This window comes from Netta rufina (genome assembly GCF_964035555.1).
Source record: "Netta rufina genome assembly, chromosome: 2".
Lineage (NCBI taxonomy): Eukaryota > Metazoa > Chordata > Aves > Anseriformes > Anatidae > Netta > Netta rufina.
In genome coordinates, this window is record NC_140124.1 from 82006107 (window position 1) to 82027277 (window position 21171).

At 34.9% G+C, this 21171-nt stretch overlaps 1 protein-coding gene across 1 annotated transcript in view; it reads left to right on the forward strand.

Annotated features, from left to right (window-relative positions):
- The window catches only part of DNAH5 (dynein axonemal heavy chain 5), a gene marked incomplete at both ends in the record, with an annotated part of 122566 nt that overhangs the window by 83572 nt on the left and 17823 nt on the right, over positions 1–21171 (forward strand). The window contains 14 exons of the mRNA XM_084281489.1: positions 567–834; positions 1897–2128; positions 3676–3790; positions 4058–4234; positions 9153–9356; positions 10846–11025; positions 12005–12142; positions 12788–12923; positions 14390–14706; positions 15990–16145; positions 16620–16802; positions 18657–18900; positions 19961–20075; positions 20501–20691. Coding sequence (XP_084137615.1) covers positions 567–834; positions 1897–2128; positions 3676–3790; positions 4058–4234; positions 9153–9356; positions 10846–11025; positions 12005–12142; positions 12788–12923; positions 14390–14706; positions 15990–16145; positions 16620–16802; positions 18657–18900; positions 19961–20075; positions 20501–20691 — 2656 coding nt within the window. The remainder of the gene's footprint in view (positions 1–566; positions 835–1896; positions 2129–3675; positions 3791–4057; positions 4235–9152; positions 9357–10845; positions 11026–12004; positions 12143–12787; positions 12924–14389; positions 14707–15989; positions 16146–16619; positions 16803–18656; positions 18901–19960; positions 20076–20500; positions 20692–21171) is intronic.

The window sequence follows — 21171 nt, forward strand, 5'->3', positions numbered from 1 at the left end:
TGCTTTTAAAAAAAACCCTGAAGCAATAACTGAATTTATTTTAATATTCTTTTATATATCTAAGGGCACACTTTCACAAAATAACACTTGATTGCTTATTATCATTACCATATTATTAAAATTGAAGTAAATCTTTTTATTAGGTTATAGAGTGAGACAGAACTATGGTAAAATTTAGAATGAGCATCATCTTTCCATACAGAGAAACTGTCTGTCAAACTCTGTGAGTTTTTTTCAAGATGTGTGTCTTTTTCGTATAATCTCTGCTACTTAGTAGGATATTAAGAGAAGTAAGCAAATGTCATTGGACAAGAATGCTCTGTTTTTCACATGGGAGAATGGATTTTATTTTTACAGCAAATTGGATTTCAGTGTGCATAATGGAGTCACTTCAGAAAAAGTTCTGGTTTAAAGGAGTGGTTTGGGTCCTAATAACTTGTGTGTCTGAAATGAGTATTCTTTCCAGAAAGACTATGCATTGAGTCAGTCTTGTTTATATACTCTATTTGGGATGATTTCCTAAAACAAGGAAAAAAAAACAAAACAACTTCTTTTTTTTCTCAAAGGTGTCAAACTTATTTGCACGCGATGAAATAGATGAGATCATTAGTGACCTCATACCTGCCTTGAAAAAGGAACATCCACGTAGACCTCCAACCAGTGAAGTTCTGTATGACTACTTCATGACCAGAGTCCGTCAGAACCTCCATGTGGTTCTTTGCTTTTCACCAGTAGGTGAAAAATTTCGAAACAGGGCCCTGAAGTTCCCTGCTCTCATTTCTGGATGCACTATAGATTGGTTCAGCCGGTGGCCTAAGGATGCTCTAGTGGCAGGTAGGTGTAGGTTTTGTCTTCAGGGATATTTAATTCTGTGACTGGTGGTCATGAACTTGTTTTAATCGCTTTGAATGCAAGCAAAACTTGTTTTTCCAGCACACTGGCAGAAGAAAGTTGCTTGGTTCAAAAATTTGATGGACATGTTTTCTCCTTGCTGTTGAAATGTGTTTAACAAAGGAAGGGCTTTGAATACCATTAGAAGAAAAATTCCACTTAAAGAAGGCTTAAAGCATTAACAAAGAAAGCAAGATACCACTAAAAAAAGTGACTTAGTAACTATGCTTATGATCAGGCATAGAGAGGGAGTCTGTGTTTATATAATCCTTGATATCTAGCAGTTGGACAGGTTCAGGGAGAAAAAGTAGTTGCACATGTTGGAGGAGAAACGATACCAGATTGTTGGCTATAATGTTTTTACTGAAAGTGTGGAAGAATTTAAGAATCTGCTGGTGTAGAATGAAGAAGACCAGGGTTTCAGAAGCTGGGTGAGCTCTGACACAGTATCTTGTTGATGCAGTGTGAAAGTATCTCCCATGTCACAACTGTCAATAAGTTGGTTGATAATTAATCTTTACATTCTAAATTTATAGAATGCAATGATAAGATGAATGTCAGATTGCCAGTAACATTTGCATAAAGACTTTTCTTCCTGTGGTGTTCTCTTTTCTGCAGCTATTGCCTGGTGTAATCTATACCACCCTTTAAAAGATAGAATTTTTGTGAACTGTTAGATATATAATGCAATTTAAAGTTGAAACATACTGAGCCAAATATATTTGAGTAAGTGGTGCAAAGATGATTTATATCATCTGCTTTTAGATATCTGCTTTTAGCAGATGATATAAATCGGGTGAAATACTTCTCTTTGTCATGAGACATAGCCATGTATATATATATCACAGAATCACAGAATCGTCTAGGTTCGAAGAGACTGATTATGTATACATACTATGTATACATAGCCATGTATACATAGTGATGATCCATGTTGATTTGTTTATAAGCTAAGAGTCTTTCCTGAACACTTACTTATTTGAATGTTGTTCTTGTTTTCTTAAGTATCTGAACATTTCCTGTCCTCATATGATATGGACTGCACTGCTGAGACAAAGAAGGAAATTGTGCAGTGTATGGGCTCATTCCAGGATGGAGTGGCGGAGAAGTGTTCTGATTACTTTCAAAGATACAGACGTTCTACACATGTGACTCCCAAATCCTACCTCTCTTTTATTCAAGGATATAAAACTACATACAAAGAAAAGCATGCAGAAGTGCAGACATTAGCAAACAGGTATATTGCTCAGTTTACTCTTGTCTTTTTGTAATTTTCTTTCTTACCTAGATATTTTCTGTTGTACTTATTTCAATGCATGGCTTATCTCTGCATAGCAGAAGGTTTCTTTGGGGTTTCCTAAAATTGTGTAAAGATGTAATTGAACAAATGTTAGATTTGCTTTTCACATGTAAGTTAAAGACTAAAAGGTAGTGATGTATTAAAGAGCAAGGTGGTGGAAATAAATTAATATAAACCATTACCATGCAATTTTAATGAATAAATTTAATATAGTCAAAATAACATTTGATTTACCCACGAGCAACTTTTGTTTTCTTGCTAAACAGTTGTATTGATCTGATATGAACATGTAAAAAAGATCATTGGTATTTTTGGTTTGTCATTACATGGTGTAATTTAGGCTGTTGAACCTTTTACTTCTGGGTTATGAAGCGTTTTTATATATTTCTCTTTTCAGGTACCTTGTTAAACTAGTGCAGTCTGTTTGCAGATTTTAACTTCATGTCAGAAATAATAGTCAACTAGAATGTAAAATTAGCATTTAGTGTATCAGTTGGTGTCATCCTTAAGAAAACTTATTTCCTTGATTTTGAAAAACTGGCACAGAGAGCTGGACTCAAACTAATATATTTCACCTTGAAATCTTTAATTTGAAAGCCAAACTGAATTAGAAGCCTGTTGTTATGGTGTAGGTGAAGACTTGTAAAATGGAGGTGGTCCAGTGTTGTGCTTTCTGAGCTTCCCATGTACCAGATTAATTCATGAATAGAAATTTGTTTTATTTCACCTTTATTGCAGAATGTCAAGGACTTTAGCAGGTGTTACTCTTAACCTGTTCTGTATTTTGATTTACCTCTCCCAGTCCTGCTTAGCCTTTGCAGTTGTAGCCTCTGTAGTTCTTTCTGTCCCTCCTATGCCAAATGTATATTTTCCTAGTCTACAGCTCACTTAAGTTTAAGTCATTGTCATGAGGAATTACATTTTGATAAATTAAAAAGTGCTGTTGAAGGGCCAATTTAATGCTCAATCATAGAAATATTATCTCAGTGCTGTTTTCCTGTTAATCTCTCTTGGTTGTTCTTGATTTTGATATTTTGATTTTATTAACCTCTTCAACATCCTCTTCAAACAAGAAATAGTGATTTAAGATATTTCTTAGGATTTTAGTGATCAGAAAATGCTTTCTGCTCCGTAGAGCTCAGTTCTCAATGGAGAGCTCAATGGGGACAGTGACATATGTGGAACTAGCATATACAATTTTAATGCAATAATAAAGGCATACTCTTTGATTTAAAAGTGTGGAACATTTCAAGTCATATGCTCTCTTTAGGCAATTATTTATAGTTCACTTTCTTGATTGTGAAGACATCAGATGCATATGTGGAAGTTTCTGAACAAGTTTTATTTTGTGTATAAAACATTCTTAGGTATTAGATCCATCTGATTCATTCTACTGATGGAATAATTTGGAAAGTTGAGAATCGAGAATTTTGGAAATTGAGAAATTACATATATATTTTTTTTTTCTTCCTTTCTAACTCCAGAATGAATACTGGACTGGAAAAATTGAAAGAAGCCTCTGAGTCAGTGGCTGCTCTGAGCAAAGAGCTGGAGATAAAAGAAAAGGAACTTCAAATTGCCAATGAAAAAGCTGACATGGTATGTACAATCTTTGAAGTGTATAGTGCTTAGATTTTTTTTTTCTTAAATTTTGAAAAGATTAATTGAGTAATAGGAAGTTTAGTGTTGAAAAAAGGAAAAAAAGGATCTTGGAAACATAACAGTAACAACAAAAGTAATTTTGTTTGAACATTCTGGTTTTTGGAACTTAAATACAACAGATAAAATTTTACAACAGAAATATACATTCTTCCAGCTAGATACATGTATTTTCTTGAATATTTAGTGTGTGGGTTTTCATTCTAGGTATTAAAGGAAGTTACTGTAAAAGCACAGGCTGCTGAGCAGGTGAAAGGTGAAGTTCAGAAAGTGAAAGACAAAGCCCAAGCTATTGTAGACAGCATCTCAGTTGACAAAGCCATTGCTGAAGAAAAGTTGGAAGCTGCTAAACCTGCTTTGGAGGAAGCAGAAGCAGCCTTACAGGTTAGTGCTAAAAATCTTGGACCAAGTGTAACATTTTTTTCCCCTGAGATGTGCTTCTCTTCTTCACATGTAAGATTGCAGATGCACCATGTTACTGGCAGAAGATGAGTACAGATAGATATACACATTTTGAGGTTTAGGTTTTGTTTTGTCTGTCTTTTTCCACCTGAATATCAAATCTAAAATGGAGAGTTTTTCAGCAAAGGGCGAATTTTAACTTCCACTTGAAACTGTAGTTTATCTATGTTGTGCTGAAGGTTGATATTACACTGGTAACTGAGTGTTGGTACTGTTATATAACAACTAGTGTGCAATGAGCAAAGGAGTGAGTGCCTTTCCTGTAAAAACAGTTATAGTTACATCCAAATCTAAACCTCATGTTTTGTATTTAAGTTTTTGCCAATGACTTCATGTTGAATGAGTTTGATGATTCTTTCCTTTCTGCCTTCCTCAAAAAAGTTTCTTCTGTCCTTTGAGATGTTAAATCACTCAAATTTATAGCAATCACCATGGGACTTCAAGTCTTTCAACCCACTCTTTTTGTGATGCTTTTTTAATTGAATTATAATACTCTGGTCATGATTCATCGTTAGTGATGAAACAAATACTATTTTTTGCAGATCTGGCATGGTATTTTAAATATCTTTTCATCTGAATGCATACGAGAATGTCCCTTAAGGTATTTATGTTGTGAATAGCAATAGTGGGCCACAAAGCTGATATGGGGCCTGGAGCATCTTCCCTGTGAGGAAAGGCTGAGAGACCTGGGTCTGTTCAGCCTGGAGAAAAGAAGACTGAGGGGGGATCTCATCAATGTGTATAAATACCTGAGGTGTGGGAGACAGCGGGATTTGGCCAACCTCTTTTCAGTGGTTTGTGGGGACAGGACAAGGGGCAATGGCTGCAAGTTAGAGCACAGGAAGTTCTGCACCAACATGTGAAAGAACTTCTTCACGATGAGGGTGATGGAGCACTGGAACAGGCTGCCCAGGGAGGTTGTGGGGTCTCCTTCTCTGGAGGTATTTAAGGCCTGTCTGGACGCCTACCTGGGCAGCCTGCTGTAAGGAACCTGCTTTGGCAGGGGGGTTGGACCCAATGATCTTTCGAGGTCCCTTCCAACCCCTTCAATTCTGTGATTCTGTGAAGTTGGATCTGGGTTGGTGAGGTGCTGCTGTCTCAATAAACAGAAAAAAATGAACAAAAACCATGAAGGATGGCTAAATCTCGATGGTCGTTATGTAGATCTACTGGAAGGTTTTCCTTTCTACTTGGGAGTCTGCCAAGAGTGGTTATGGTTAAAGACCATTCTGATGCTTCCTCAAATCAAAGTCTTGAAAATGTAGCATGCATAAATTTTCAAGGATGTTCTGAATGTAGAACTTTACTTTGAGGGAGAGATGCTTAGCACTTCCTGACTGCCTTGATTCTGGAAAGGCAGAATGGAAATGTCTAAATGAAAGTTGATGATATTACAGCTGATGAGAGTGGAATAAGGAATAAAAATCATAAGATTCTGATACTCAGCTACAGGAGAAGGTAAAAAAAACAACCAAACAAACAAAAAAAAACAACAAATGAACAACATTCAAACAAACAAAAATGAAACAGCAAAAATGTAGAGGTGTGTGACTATTCTGACAAGTGTATAAGCAAACAGTGCTAACTGGGCAGTATCTGAGGTATGAAAAGAACACTGGTGATGTGTCTTCTATCCTGTGTCTTATTGCAGCTTATATTCTGCTTTTGGCCAAAGATACCAAACCAAAGAAATACTGCTGTTTTTGAAATCTTGTATTCTAATAAATGAAAATCTGTTTTTAAGGAAAAGCTGTAATACCACTATTTTGAGACTTCACAAAGGAGAAAACTAGCTGTGCTTACTCGGTCTCTAGATTTTCTTTCATTTTGCATTTGCTATACTATCATAAAATTCAGCTGTTCAGCATACATATCTGTATTCTCAGAATCCATTCATTCATTCAGAAACTCATTTAAGCAAATTCTTTGTACAAGTCTGTATAGGGCTGCATCTTTTATGGAATGAATTCACAATGATTATGGATTTATAAACTTCCCATCAGGGATTCCTTTAATGGAATTCTGTTTGCAAAGTAGACAATTGTCTACTAAAATATATAATTAAATATAAAGGCCATTTCACAGATGATAAATCCATAGTTCGTTATTCCATTCAATTTTTACATATTTTAGGAATGTTAATGCTGCTTTGAGAAACTGTTAGGTATGGAACAGTTTATAAGCTTTTTAAAAACATGTATCAGTGCTGTTTCATGTTTTCATTAATAATGTAGATAGTGGGCTTGAGCGCATCCTCAGCAAGAGTTCAGATGACACCAAGCTGAGTGGTGCAGCTGATACACTGTGAGGGGATGCCATCTAGAAAGACCTTGACAGGGTCAGGACAATCCCCTGTATCAGTACAGATTGGATGCTGAATTGATTGAGAGCAGCCCTGCAAGGAAGGACTTGGGGATGGTGGTAGATGAAGAATTGGACATGAGTTGGCTATGAATTGGCTGCATATGCAGCCCAGAAAACCTATTGTATCCTGGGCTGCATGAAAAGAATCATGGCCAAGAGGTCAATGTGGTAGATGGTTCTTCCCATCTACTCTGCCCTCATGAGACCCCGCCTGAAGTACTGTATCTAGCTCTGGAGTTGCCAGTACAAAAAAGATATTGAGCTGATCAAGTGGGTTCAGAGGAGGGCCATGAAAATGATCGGAAGTTGAGATAACTGGGCTTGTTCATCCTGGAAAAGGGAAGGCTCCAGGGTAGACCTTATTTCGACCTTTCAGTATATAAAGAGGTCTTACAAGAAAGATGAAGGACTTTTAACCAGGGCCTGTAATGACAGGGCAAAGGGTATTGGTTTTAAACTGAAAGAGGGTAGATTTAGACTGCGTATAAGAAAGAAATTCTTCATGATGAGGGTGATGAGACACTGTATTGAGGTTTAACCCTGCTATGCAACTAAGCACCATACAAGTGCTCACTCACTTCCTCAGTGGGATGGGGAAGAGAATTGGAACAGTAAAAGTGACAAAACCTGTGGATTGACATAAAGACAGTTTAATAGGTAAAGCAAAAGCTGTGCATGCAAGCAAAGCAAAATAAGGAATTCATTCACTTGCTTCTGGTGGGCAGATATTTAGCCGTTTCCAAGAAGGGTGGGCTTCATCACAGGCAATGATTATTTGGGAAGACAAACTCCAAATGACCCCCCTCCTCCTCCTTTCCCTTAACTTTTACTGCTGAGCATGATGCCATATACTACAGAATAACCTGGTCAGTTGGGACCAGCTGTTTCAGTTGTGTCCCCTCCCAGCTTCTTGTGTACCCCCAGCCTCCTTGCTGGCAGGGTAGTATAAGAAGCAGTCAAAACCTTGACTCTGTGTAAGCACAGCTCAACAACATCTAAAATTTTGGTTCCGTTATCAACATTTTTTTTTCATCACAAATCAAAAACATAGCACCATACAAGCTACTATGAAAAATATTTTACTCTATCCCAGCCCAAACCAGTGAACACTGGAAAGTGTTGCCCAGAGAAGCTGTATATCTTCCATCATTTGAAATGTTCAAAGTCAGGTTGGACTGGGCTTTCATCAACTCAATCTAGTGAAAAATGTACTTGCTCATGATAGGGGGGTTGGATTAGATGATCTTTAAATGTCCCTTCCCACCCAAGATATTCTATCATATGTGACGATTATTATTATTATTTTTTTTGAGTAAGAATTGTCAAAGTTCATTAAAACTTAGTTGCATTTGAAATAAAAAGGACATGGTAAATGTACAACTACTAGTAAAAAGTAGAATAGAATAGAATGCAACTCTTTTGCCACAATTTGTATTGTAGAAAAAAGGCTGGGGTGAATTTCTTGAGGGTCACTAATAAGCACTGATTAAAGTTTCCGCTTGGATATCTAGAAAAACTCTGATAAGTTGTCATGTGCACACTGAATGCAACAAACAGCACGGTTTTGAAGGGAAGCGAAAGGAAGGCGATCAGAATAACCTATAATAATTTTCAATCCCATTGTTGAAGTATAAACACAAGTAATTAAAACTTCATTTAGCAATTCCAAGAGAGGCATTTGCTAGGTTAGCTGCAAAGTATCATTCACTCATTCACATATCACTCCTGCAATAACCGATTATTTTTTGTTGAAGTTATGACTGTTATAGTAGTGGGCTTCCCCATTGGAAGTGACCATTTTTGAGTGGCTTTTTTTTTTTTTTCTCTGTATGTGGTTCAGTGCACTAACTGCTCAGATTGATGCCTTTCTAAGGAGATATCTTCATTAGTCCATTCTGATAGTCCTTTTAAACTCGTGATGTACACTAGACTTACAAGTTATAGTGTTACATTTGCACCCTAGAATTACTTTTCCATACTTAATAGGGCCCAGTTTTTCTTACAGTATTATTATTATATAGTCTCACAGGCTTGCTTCTACACCAGGAATATTTCCAGCATGATAAAACACAGAAGGTGCATATCTATATATCTATCAGGCCTTCTCACTGTTTTTCTTCATTCAACTTTACTAACCAAATATCAACAGAATGCATTTCCCATTCCAGATTGTGTTTCTGCTCAATAAGTTTGCTTTAAAATAAAAAATTAGGTAAAATTTCAAGATATTGCTATCTTAGTCTTTGTTTTGTCAAAAGTGGTTGTAGCAGTTGGGAGAAAGTTGCAGCCAAAATATGGCTGAAGGGTCCTTCTAGCTTCATACTTTTGGGTTATAAAATTATTTTCAATCAAATATCATGAAAAATATATATTTTTTTATTCTCCAGTGGATTAATGCTGTCAGTGACCTTGTGTTCTATGTCATATTTAATAAATAATAACAATAATTGTTTTATCATTTGTTTCAATTTTGTAGACAATAAAACCTGCAGATATTGCCACTGTCCGAACACTTGGTCGACCTCCTCACCTTATTATGCGTATCATGGATTGTGTATTACTGCTCTTCCAGAGGAAACTGAACAATGTAAAAATTGATCAGGAAAAATGTTGTACCACCCCATCATGGCAAGAATCTTTGAAACTGATGACAGCAGGAAACTTCGTACAAAACCTACAGGTACTTGTATAACTTTCTGCTCATTACTGTTTTAAATTTAAGAAAATTGGTGAAAGGTTTCCTTCGGTGTTCATAGGAAAACAAATGTGCAAGGCAAATCAAGCACACAATAGATCTGAAATATTAAGGGCTTAAAAAATAAGTATGTTGTTATAAAATAGATTTGAATCCATCTGGCAAAGTCAAGTCATAAATCAGTTACAGCTTCTCCTAAGTATTGCAATGAAATTACCTTCAGTGACAAATGATGTAGAGCTTTAAGCATTTGAATAGACATTACTTATCTGTTTGCTTAGAGCTGATAGGAAAGAGAAACAAAATGTTTTCTAACTTTTCTTTAATTTTGAGCATTGTAACTTGTGTAGTGGCTTACAAAAGAATGGGTTACTCTTAGGATGTATAAAGTCAGATTTTTTTGAAATTTGGGATTTTCGGCTGCATAATATGTCTACAGAAATGTAAAGAGCATACGACGAATAAATCCATTAGTTCACAATTTAAGCTAGTAATATTATGATTACTCTATTTAGAGAATAGTTTATATGTTGTCCTGTACCACTGGACTTAATAATCTGATTTGTTTATTTAGACGAATAATGTTCTCATAAACCAAAGAATATAAACAAATCTTAAAGCTTATTCTTTGGTTAAAGCTTCCCTATTAGGTAGCAATAATTTTCTACGTTTATAATCACACTGAGTTTACTTCATCTGTCTCTGGTCCAGTGGAATATAACAAATAATAAGCTCGATCAACTTTGTATGGCTGGTAGTACCATGAATTTACTGAAGGACATTTTATTGCTTGTACATAAATAAACCTATTTATGCTTCTGGAAACAGCTATTTTTCAAGTTCATCAATGATACACCTTGTAAATAAGCTTCTGAAGGTAACTAAACTTACAGAATATTTGAAATACAGAATATTTGGCCATCAAAAAAAATTTAAGGGAGAAATTTCAGAGCTTTTGGGATGAAAATGGAAGAGGCATTGTTTAAAGAAAAAAGAGGCTCAAACCAAATTGTTAAAATTGAAACATATTGCATTAATGATTAAAGGTAACTTAAGGGGAAGGTAGCTGGCTACCCTTTGAAAATACTGTCTTATAGAATGTGTGTCCATTAACCAGATCTTTTTCTCTCTCTTTTTAAAGAATATTGTTATTTATTCAGTATTAAGGAAAATGGAATTTCAAACTGAATCTCAGTGATATACTTGACTTCCAGTTTTGTAATGTTAGTGGATAAGATAGGATAGAGAAGATCATAAATGAAGGCAAACTCTTTTCCATTTTGTATGAAGATAGAATAGAGAAGAATGACTTTGGCAAGCTCCCAAATATAACAGAGAACTTCATACTATCTGTTTTTAAATAACATTTGTGATCCCGGTAGTGTTCTGTGTGTGCTAAAGTATATATATGTATACTTTATGTACATACATAGTCATACATAGTACAAACTTTTTTTTTTTTTTTTCCTTTTAGCAATTTCCAAAGGATACAATTAATGAAGAAGTGGTGGAGCTTTTGAGCCCTTATTTTGAAATGGTGGACTACAACATTGAGACAGCTAAGAGAGTATGTGGGAATGTTGCTGGGCTATGCTCGTGGACCAAAGCCATGGCTGTATTTTTTTCCATCAACAAAGAAGTATTACCCTTAAAGGTAAGTCTATTAGTCAATGGGAGGCACACAAACACTTTTCACTTCTTCTCCTCTCTGCCCATGTGCAGTTGAGGATTTCATCTACTGGAAACATCAGCTGCCTTATTGTAACTGGTGCCTGCCTTGGTAGGAATTTACTATGCTGAAAATAGTAACTACAAAGAAATATGCTTCAAATGTACTACCACTTGTAGGCTGTCAAGATCATTAAAAAGATTATGCAGTTTTATGCCTCTGGGCCCCTTTTGAATGGGGTTGAAGCAGACATCTAGTTTAATTCACAGTTGCAATTGCTTTACCTTAAGAAAGAAAATACTTGAGATCTGATTCATTTAATATTCAGTATATCCGTTCATAAGACTATACAGAGTCTCTGCTCATCAGTGTTATTAGTGTTATCAGAAAAGCAGGCCTAAGTAGTTGTTGAAGGGCAGGACTGAAAGTCAGGAAAGACATGGTCAAGCATGAATAAGAAAGAATAGCTCGATATTTGTTACAGGAATGATCTAGAGCGAAGGAAGATTTGTGATTACAGGTAGTATCTTTCATTAAACAAAGCAAAACAGGTGGTGGAAAAAAAACAAAAAAAAACAAAAAAAAAAAAAACAAAAATAACAAACTAAAACAGACTTTTCATGGCACCAGTCTTTCCAAAGGCCATTTCAGAATAATTTTGTGCCAGCTGAAAAGAGCTGATGTGCCCAGAAGTTTTTCTGTTTTTTGTTTGTTTGTTTTGTTGTTGTTTTTTTTTTTCAAATTTATATAAGACCAACTAATTAACTACCTACAAGAAAAAGTTTGTTGTATAATTGAAATAAAAGTTTTTAATGAATGATGAAATCTCTGCTGAACATTTTGCTTTTGTGATACAGTGCAATGAAACTCAATTTGCCATACATTATAGCAAATGTATTTGTATAGCAATGTATAGCAAAAGATGTATTTGGAAATATATTTTTTTTATTTGTATGCTTCACAGGCTAATTTAGCAATCCAGGAGAATCGCCTATCCACTGCTATGCTGGATCTGCAGAGAGCTCAGGAAGAACTGGGTGCCAAGCAAGAAGAGTTAGATATTGTGCAGGCAGAGTATGAAAAAGCCATGAGAGAAAAACAGGTGAATGTATCTTTGCTGAAAAGAGACTGTTAGAGAAAGTTGCCACCCATCCTTTGAGCAAAACTTAATGCATCCTCTCATAATTCTTTGTTATTCCTTGGAAAAAGAGCACTGATGGACTGAGAAAAAGAGATGATATGTTTTGTATATATATGTTTTTTCTTGATCCCACCTTTCTCCTTCTCCTTCTCCTCCTTCCCACCGCCTCAAAAATATTTTAATCGGGTTGTTTCTTTAGTGCCTAGTACTGTAACATCAAATTTTGTTAATATATATTATCAGTGCATAATGTATTTGAAATTCTGGGCAGAATTTCCCAGAATTAATAAGTACCAGGCATCTCATGCTTCTGTAACATATGTACCAATATGAAAATTAAGAGTAGGAATATTAAAAGGTTGAATCATATTTATGGCAGATGTTGATAGTTTGTCATGATATCCTTCTACCCTCCCATTTTCCCTCCTTCTTCACACAGCACATTACTAAATGTATATTACTGAAATTATATGTTACTGAATATATAGGCTACTGAAAATATATTTTTGAATTCTTGTTCTACTGGTTTAATTAGGCATAGAGATTTTTCTGTCCTATCAGATACATGGCTGTAAACCATATATTTTGGTGGATGGTTTTATCTAGACTTTGCTTGAAGATGCTGAACGTTGCCGGCATAAAATGCAAACTGCTTCAAGTCTTATAAGTGGTCTAGCAGGTGAAAAAGAGAGATGGACTAAACAGAGTAAAGAATTTGCTGTTCAGACCAAGAGACTAGTGGGTAAGCATTTGTCGACACGTCTGAGCTTAGAAGTAAATTAGCTGCTTGAATTGTAATGGATAATGAAATTAAAAACATTTGGAATTTCAAATATTTCCTTTGCAGCTCAGATTTACCATTGCTAAAATTGAGATAATTGTTAATTCTCTTCCTGAAGCACAGCTAGGTGAAATTTGCAATGAGACTGAGGTTTATATTTAAAAACCCCTACAATACTGTGTATGCTGTAGTATGCTGTGGTGAAGATGCACCTTAACACAAGGTGCATTGAATGGTTGGGACACTGACATTTTAACTTGGTAGACTATAGTAAAAAGAGTGATGTGTTGACGTGTAAGAAAGAGCCAGTAAAATGTTTATAACAGAATATATGTGGAAGAGAGAAAGACGTTCAGTCATATTGACTTCTAAGTATAGAAGTCAAGAATTTTAAATGCATTTATCAGTGTTCATGAAACTTTTGTTTCTTAAAAGTAATTTTTTTATTGTGTAAGTAAACACTTGGAAATAAAATTACTTTATTGTAAGGATTTATTGATTAGTTATACCAAGTAAATGAAATTTATCTTGTCCTTTTCTGTGGCCTGAAGTTGTTTCTCTGACCTTTGCCTTGAAATTCTGCAAAAAGCAGTGGTTGTGTATTACTTGCTGGCACAGTGTCTGTGTGTGTGTTGTGTGTGTTTATTATTAACTTACTAAAAGTACAGGATACCTTCCCCACACACTCATCATGTTTTTAAATAGATAACTTGGAAAAGTATAAAAAATATTAGTATGCAGTATAAAACCACAATATCTTCTCCAGATTGCAGTCCTGTACTCTTATTTCTGAAGCACAAAAAAATCTACTAGTGTCATGAGACTTAGTCTGGGAGGAGGAAATTCTGAGGCTGACCAGAAGTTTAAAACTTGTGTCACACAATGTTTCCATAGTGATGTGTGTTACTACATTTTCTTGTTAGTAGTAATAATTGCAGTTGATCTTAATTGGCACTCCAAATTAAACATTGGCATTACCTAATTAAACATTAGCATTAATATTAGCACAGCATTTTGCCCTTCCTTTTTCTGTTTCCCAGAGGCACCACCAGCTTGGCAGTGAGGCTGTTGGAATCAGCTGGAATTGTCTGTTTCTGGCATGGAGTAGCCCCTGGCCTCTTTTAAGAGGCCACCCCTGCTACCAACACCTTGAAATGTAAACCTAACTCAGTGTATTACTTTAACTTTTTCTCCTCTTGATTCCTAGAGTTGCTCTGTAAGGGTAAGGTAAACATGACATCTAGTGAAATGTAGCATTGCTTTACTATGCAATGAATTTGGAGAAAAAAGCTCATTTATCATCTTTATCAGCCAAAGGGCATTCTTCCAGTTACCATCAAAAACATAACAAATCAAGAAGGAAGTGTCTCTATCATGAATAAAATTTGTGAAGTCATAATGTTTGTTTTCTTTCTTTTTCTTTTAAGGTGATGTACTGTTGGCTACAGCTTTTCTGTCCTACTCTGGTCCTTTCAATGAAGAGTTTCGCAGTCTGCTATTAAATGACTGGCAAAAGGAAATGAAAGCCCGGAAAATCCCCTTTAGTACCAACCTGAACCTGATTGAAATGTTGACTGATGCTCCTACTGTCAGTGAATGGAACCTGCAAGGATTACCAAATGATGACTTATCCATACAGAATGGAATAATTGCCACTAAAGCATCTCGTTATCCTTTATTAATTGATCCACAGGCACAGGGTAAAATTTGGCTTAAGAATAAGGAAGTCAGAAACGAACTCCAGGTAACAGGAATTCTGGTGCTTTCATAGTCCCTAGAAACTCTTAGCTAACAAAACAAACAAACAAAAATATCTATGATTCAGATAACAATTAGCAAGCAGTTTTTATAAAAATAAAATGTATATGTATATAGGTAGATTGGAGATTTGACTAGATATGAAAAATGTACATTTGAAGCTTATTAATACCAGTAGCCCACTTTTTTAAAAGAATTTGTTTGAAAGAAACATAAACTACTGGAGTCCAACCTCAATGTGTAATGTCTGATACAGGCTGAAGCATATTTGCAGAATAGTATAAACAGAGAAAACAAATGATTAGTACAAGTTCATATACATGTTTAAGAAAGGATGCATGACATGATATTATTATTTTCTCATAATCAGAAATTATTAATAATTTGTGTTGTCTTAGTATGGATGTCAGTTGCTAAATATTCAGCAAATATATAGTGAATACAGAATTGCCCCAACATATTGTTTGAGGCAAGATACACAAAATCAATTCAAACAGGAAAGTACAAGGAAGAAAGTGTTTGTTTGCTGCAATAATAATTCCACCAACAAAACATGTTTTTTGAAGGTATCCCTAAAAAGGGTAGAGGAGTTTGAAGGATGATAATAAATTGGCTCTTAGGAAATGTTTGTCCTTCATATTGATTCCTCTGTCAGCGTGGAACCCTTGTAATGGTTGCCTAGCTAGTCATATTAAAAAAAAAACAAAAATAAAATGATGATTAGACTTTAATTTTAGAGTTATAAACAACGTAAGTTGAATGTGCTTTGTGTATGTGTAGAAAAGTTAGTCACAATTGTACTAAGAATAACTTTTTAAAGCAAAGACTATTTAATGTCTTATTCAATATATAAAACACTAATTTTTGAGGAAAAAGCCCTAATCTTGGGATCTGCCTTGCTGTGGTTTGACTTGGGTAAGTTATTCAGGATAAAACTGATGTTGATAAAAGGTTCCCGTGAATTTATTGTCTAGTTGCACTCATAAGTTATCAAAACTTTATGTGCTTAGTGTTGTCTTACTCCTACTCTTGTAGTCGAAAACTAGCAGTTTGCATTCAGTGACATCTGAGAATATAATACCCTGATGCTTATCTCTTGTAGTCACAATCATTGCCATAATTTAGCTGTAGGACCATTTTTCTTGTCAGTAGTTTATCTGAATAAAATGAAATAATCTTTGAATATAAGAAAAGCATTAGGTTTGGTTACTGGGTGAAACATAACATATAGGTTTGTATTTTTACATAACATATAGTTTGTATTTTTAGATCACTTCTTTGAATCACAAGTATTTCAGAAATCACTTAGAAGACAGTCTTTCTCTGGGAAGACCTCTTTTGATAGAAGATGTTGGAGAAGAGCTTGACCCAGCACTAGATAATATTTTGGAAAGAAATTTCATTAAATCAGGTTCCACCAATAAGGTAAAAACGAAACAAATGAACAAACAAATGGAAACTGCCTTCTACCTGTCCTCAACAGAATAACTTTTATTAAATATATGCCTCCAAAAGATTAAAATGTTTTAAATTTGATCAATGCTAATACGAAATTAAAAAGGGGTTAAATTTAAACTCACATATAATTAATATATAGTCTTTGTTATCCCTTTGTTTATGACAATTTTAAGTGAAGAAGGTACCAAGATCTCTGTTTGCCCGGTGTAATGTTTTTCATTTAGGGGATGCAATGATGAAAAGTAACTGGAATTCAAAGAATCTGTGAACACATCAGTTAAACTGTTCCATGGATATTTTCAACAAGTTCTTTGCATCAGACATGTAATTTTTACCTGGATGTTTATGCTTTTGAACAGAAAGATGTAAACTTTGTTTCTACATGTAGTACCTCCAAGAGTGTGCACTGTCACCTAATGTCTTTTTCTTACTTTTCTTAAGGTGAAGGTTGGTGATAAAGAAGTAGATGTGATGAATGGCTTCAGACTTTACATTACCACAAAACTGCCAAATCCAGGTTACTCTCCTGAAATTAATGCTCGAACCTCCATCATTGACTTTACCGTAACCATGAAGGGTCTTGAAAATCAGCTCTTAGGAAGAGTCATTCTCACAGAGAAACAGGTAAAAAAATAATTATATTTTTCTCCTGACTGTGTGTCTTATATTTACCTGTAGAAGATTTCACTTTCATTTCAATTTATTACTCTTACTTCCCATATTGCAGAGTAATTTTCTGTCTCTCTATTGTGACTGTTGTTAATATAACCTGTTTAAGATGGTTTAAAAGCTGGGACAGAAGAAAACTCAGTCAACCAGAAGTTTCTGTCTGTCTTTACTCTTGCAACCATACCATACTCTATTTTTCCTGCCTCACCGAGGTATAATGTCATGAAATAGAAACTGATATTCTTCTGGCTAGACACTGTGGAACTCATGGCAATGTAACCTGGTGCAAAGGATTTAGTTACTTCCTTGCTGCAAGGAGATATGGTCTGACTAACTAATCTGACACTGCAGATTCATTAATTAAGCAAGTCAAAGTTCAGGATGACAATGCCAGTAAGCGTGCCACCAGCAGTTCTGCATCTACTATTGGTTACTTTATTCCTTAAATATAAGGTGGACCACTGTTGAGGTCAAAAACCACACTACGCATCTATGATACTGTGTATCTGTGACTGTATTTGCTAAAATTTGGCAACAGTTCCAGTTTACCTTCACTGGAGAGGAATGTGATTGTGGCAGCTATTGAGCTATTTTATTTTTTTCTTCCCCTTCCATGTAAGATTTTCCAGTGTAATGGCTGAAGTAGTCTTGTTAATGTTTAGTAGTTGCATTTCTCTGATCAGTCCATGGAACTCATGAGAGAAACCATGCTCATTCTATGAAGACTTACATTCTATCAGACAGCTTCATTGCACTATCAGCTTAACTTCAACCAGTGACAGCTTTGTAAACGGTGCAGGAGTACTTGTGTAGACATAGCTAATATATCTATCATCCGTTTCACTTATTATTGATACCCAGAAAAAGATTCATATTATCCTCATCTCCTGAAAGACTGTTAACCCTTCCTTTCACTTTTTTTCATCCTTTTTGCTCACTGTATTGAAACATATATATTGTTTCAATGGTGTATTTTTCTTTTTGAGGGATTTGTAATGTTTTTAAAAATTCTTTGAATTTTATGAGAAATAGAAGAATAAATTGAAAGACATTGTATATCTGAACAACTTATTTTTTCTGAGTATTTTAAGCAGCAATTCTTTTCATTTTTATGTAAATCTGTTAATCAGCATTTATCTATCTTTTATACGTGACTTCTGGGAAACAAAGTAATTATATAAACCACATAGCTTGTATTACTAAAAATAATCAACTAAATAACTATCGATAAAGAACTAAATTTGAGTTCTATATGCTTTCTTTTCTTAAACAATGAAAGATTTTAGTGATAGCCTAAAGTTATCCCTGTCCAATGGAGGAGTATTTTAGCTTCTTGAAAGCTTCTTGAAAGCTTGAAAGCTTTGATGCTTGATTAGCTGACTAAAGATGCTCGTTGTTAAACAGAATATATTTTCAATATGGTGATTGGAAAACAGGGCATAAATGAAGAAAACATTAGTTAAGTTAAATCTAAACCTGTCCTTGGAATGGTATTTGCCCCTGTCTTTGTCTGAAACAGAGAAGAAAAGCAATTAATTTTTTGGACTTCTAGTTCTATTAGGACATGATATCAGCATTCTCTATAGTATTTGCTGAAACAATTTGTTAACACGTACTTACATAGAAGGTTTGGAAACCTGACAGTAGACCTACTGTCAGAAATACCACTGGAATTCTTTCTGCAAATCAGTGCAGTTACCTTGACCTACACTGTTTCGGTAGGATAAGTACTTTTAAAACTAAATACCTTGTTATATTTTGCTTTTGATTGCTTTTCTGTTTTCCAAATATTACCATGTATCCCAACAGGAATTAGAGAAAGAAAGAACAGATCTTATGGAAGATGTGACTTTAAACAAAAGGAGGATGAAAGAGCTGGAAGATAACCTTTTGTTCCGACTTACAAGCACTAAAGGTTCTCTGGCAGATGATGAGAGTTTAATAATTGTACTGAGTAAGACTAAAAAGACTGCTGAGGAGGTAACACAGAAACTGCAAACTTCCGCTGAAACAGAGGTACAGATCAACTCAGCCCGTGAAGAGTACAGACCTGGTGAGTGTGAGATAGTGATGAAAAGCACATGACTGGAGAATACAGTTAAAAGGACAATATCTAGAGTAAGAGAAATGATAGGATGAAATCAGGAGGGCTGTAGTGGATGGGAAGCATATACATTTTCCTGTAAGTAAAAAGTATCTAGGAAATGGTGTGTTAAGCTGTGATGGACAAAATAATCAATGTTGTATTTCATGTGAAATTTATAAAATGGAATGATCTATTTTCTCCCTAGACTTCCCACTGCTCCATGCAGGAGGGTAAGTGTCTATCTAGTCTACCGGAGAAAGAAGCTTGAGAAGGTTTGGTTGCTACTTCTCAGCTGTTAAAATGTTGACAGTTTTTATGTACTCTCAGTGAGTCTTTAGGGTATTTAGGTAACTGTATGATTGGGTTCAAAATGTCTCTATTTTAGGAAGCAATATAATGGTAAATAGTTTGAATCTGTTTTGGTGAATGTTTTACTTATTCTGTCACAGACCCTTAAGTTATAGTCTACATGTTTCATCAATCTTTTGGCTTTTAAACTGACAAGTGAAGCCATGTGAAAAAAGTGAAAGAAGGTCCTCTCTGGAATTGTGTTATACACGCATTTTAGGAAATTGTACAGTTAATGTAGCAGAAAGAACTGCAGATTTTATAAAATATTTGTATTTAAAATTGAATGGCTGCTGAAAGTAAGTTAAATCAATATAATCCATTTGGTTTTTATATAACTCTTGTAAAAGTTGGTAAGAGAAATTTGTTTGGATACTCAGACAGTACTTCAAACTGTCATAGTTTTTATATGGTCTACTGATGAACTGAATATTTCAATATACCATCTAGTTGCTTTCCAAATATACTCAGAATTGCAAAAAGATTTTTTTTTTTTTCTTGCTAATGCATAAATGAAGATTAAATTAACATTTTAATTATTTTTGGACAGTAAAGAATGGAACAACTCAAAGACCTTTGATTAGTATATGTTCTCAAACTCAATGTGTTTGCTGTAAAGATTTAAAGTTTTCTACTTTGCATTTCTGCTTTGAACACAGTCTTGTTTTATATCCTTCAGTTGCAACAAGAGGTAGCATCTTATACTTCCTCATTACTGAGATGAGCATGGTCAATGTGATGTATCAGACTTCACTTCGGCAGTTTTTGGGGCTTTTTGACCACTCCCTAGCCAGGTAATTTGGCTAAGCAGAAGTGTCATCTATACATATCCAGTCCTGGGGGTGGTTGTAGTACAGTAAAGATTTGTTGTAATCTAATATCAGAAAGAAAAGTTTTGCCAGTTACAATCTTGACAGGAATTGTCAATTTAAAAACCCATAGGCCTTTACCTGTTAGTAACCAAGGCAATGAATCTTCAATTGTACTTACAATCCTTAAAATTGGGTACTAGGTAATTAAAAAGCATTATACTGTGTTGATTTCCAGCTATGTGGAATAGGAAAGGATTTTTTGTTGTTGCTCTTTCAGTCTGAAAGTTGTTGCTAGCTTGCTCTCAGATATTTCAGAATTCTGAGCTCTGTCTTTTTGTCTTTTACATAGCATTCTCTTTAATAAGACCTGCAAATTGACATTCAACTACCTACCTTTCTTCCAACAGGTCTACCAAGAGCCCCATAACTAGCAAGAGGATTACTAATATTATTGAACATATGACATATGAAGTGTTCAAATATACAGCCCGAGGACTTTATGAGGAGCACAAATTTCTTTTCACATTATTACTTACTTTGAAGATTGATATACAAAGAAACAGAGTGAAGCATGAAGAATTTCTGACCCTTATAAAAGGTTTGAACTACAGAATGGTTTTAAATAGAGCACGTACATTATTGAAGAAAATTTGTGAGCTGTGGTCATGTCTCTTAGCCAAGCTATTGCTTGCTTTTGAACATGAGAAGTCAGTCAAGTGAAAGAATGCATGCTTATCATTCTGTTCTGGTGACACACAACATCATATAGTAGTTCTAATTTATAGAAGCACATTGAATTTTAATAAGTTTAGCTTTGAGAATTGTGGCAATTTAAAAGGAAAATTGCTAAGTATCCTTTCAGTTGATATTTATGTCTACTGTTCAAATACCACCACGTATGTGTTTTGACTGTAAAAACTTTTTACACTTTTACAGCTTTTAGTTTATTGGTAATTGAAGACAGACAAGAGTGGAAAGAAAAAGAAAATGATGCTAGCAGTTTAGAAGAATATCAGACTTTTAGCTGAACATGACAAGCTTATGGCATTAATCTCTGCATGTGAACACTGTATCTGCA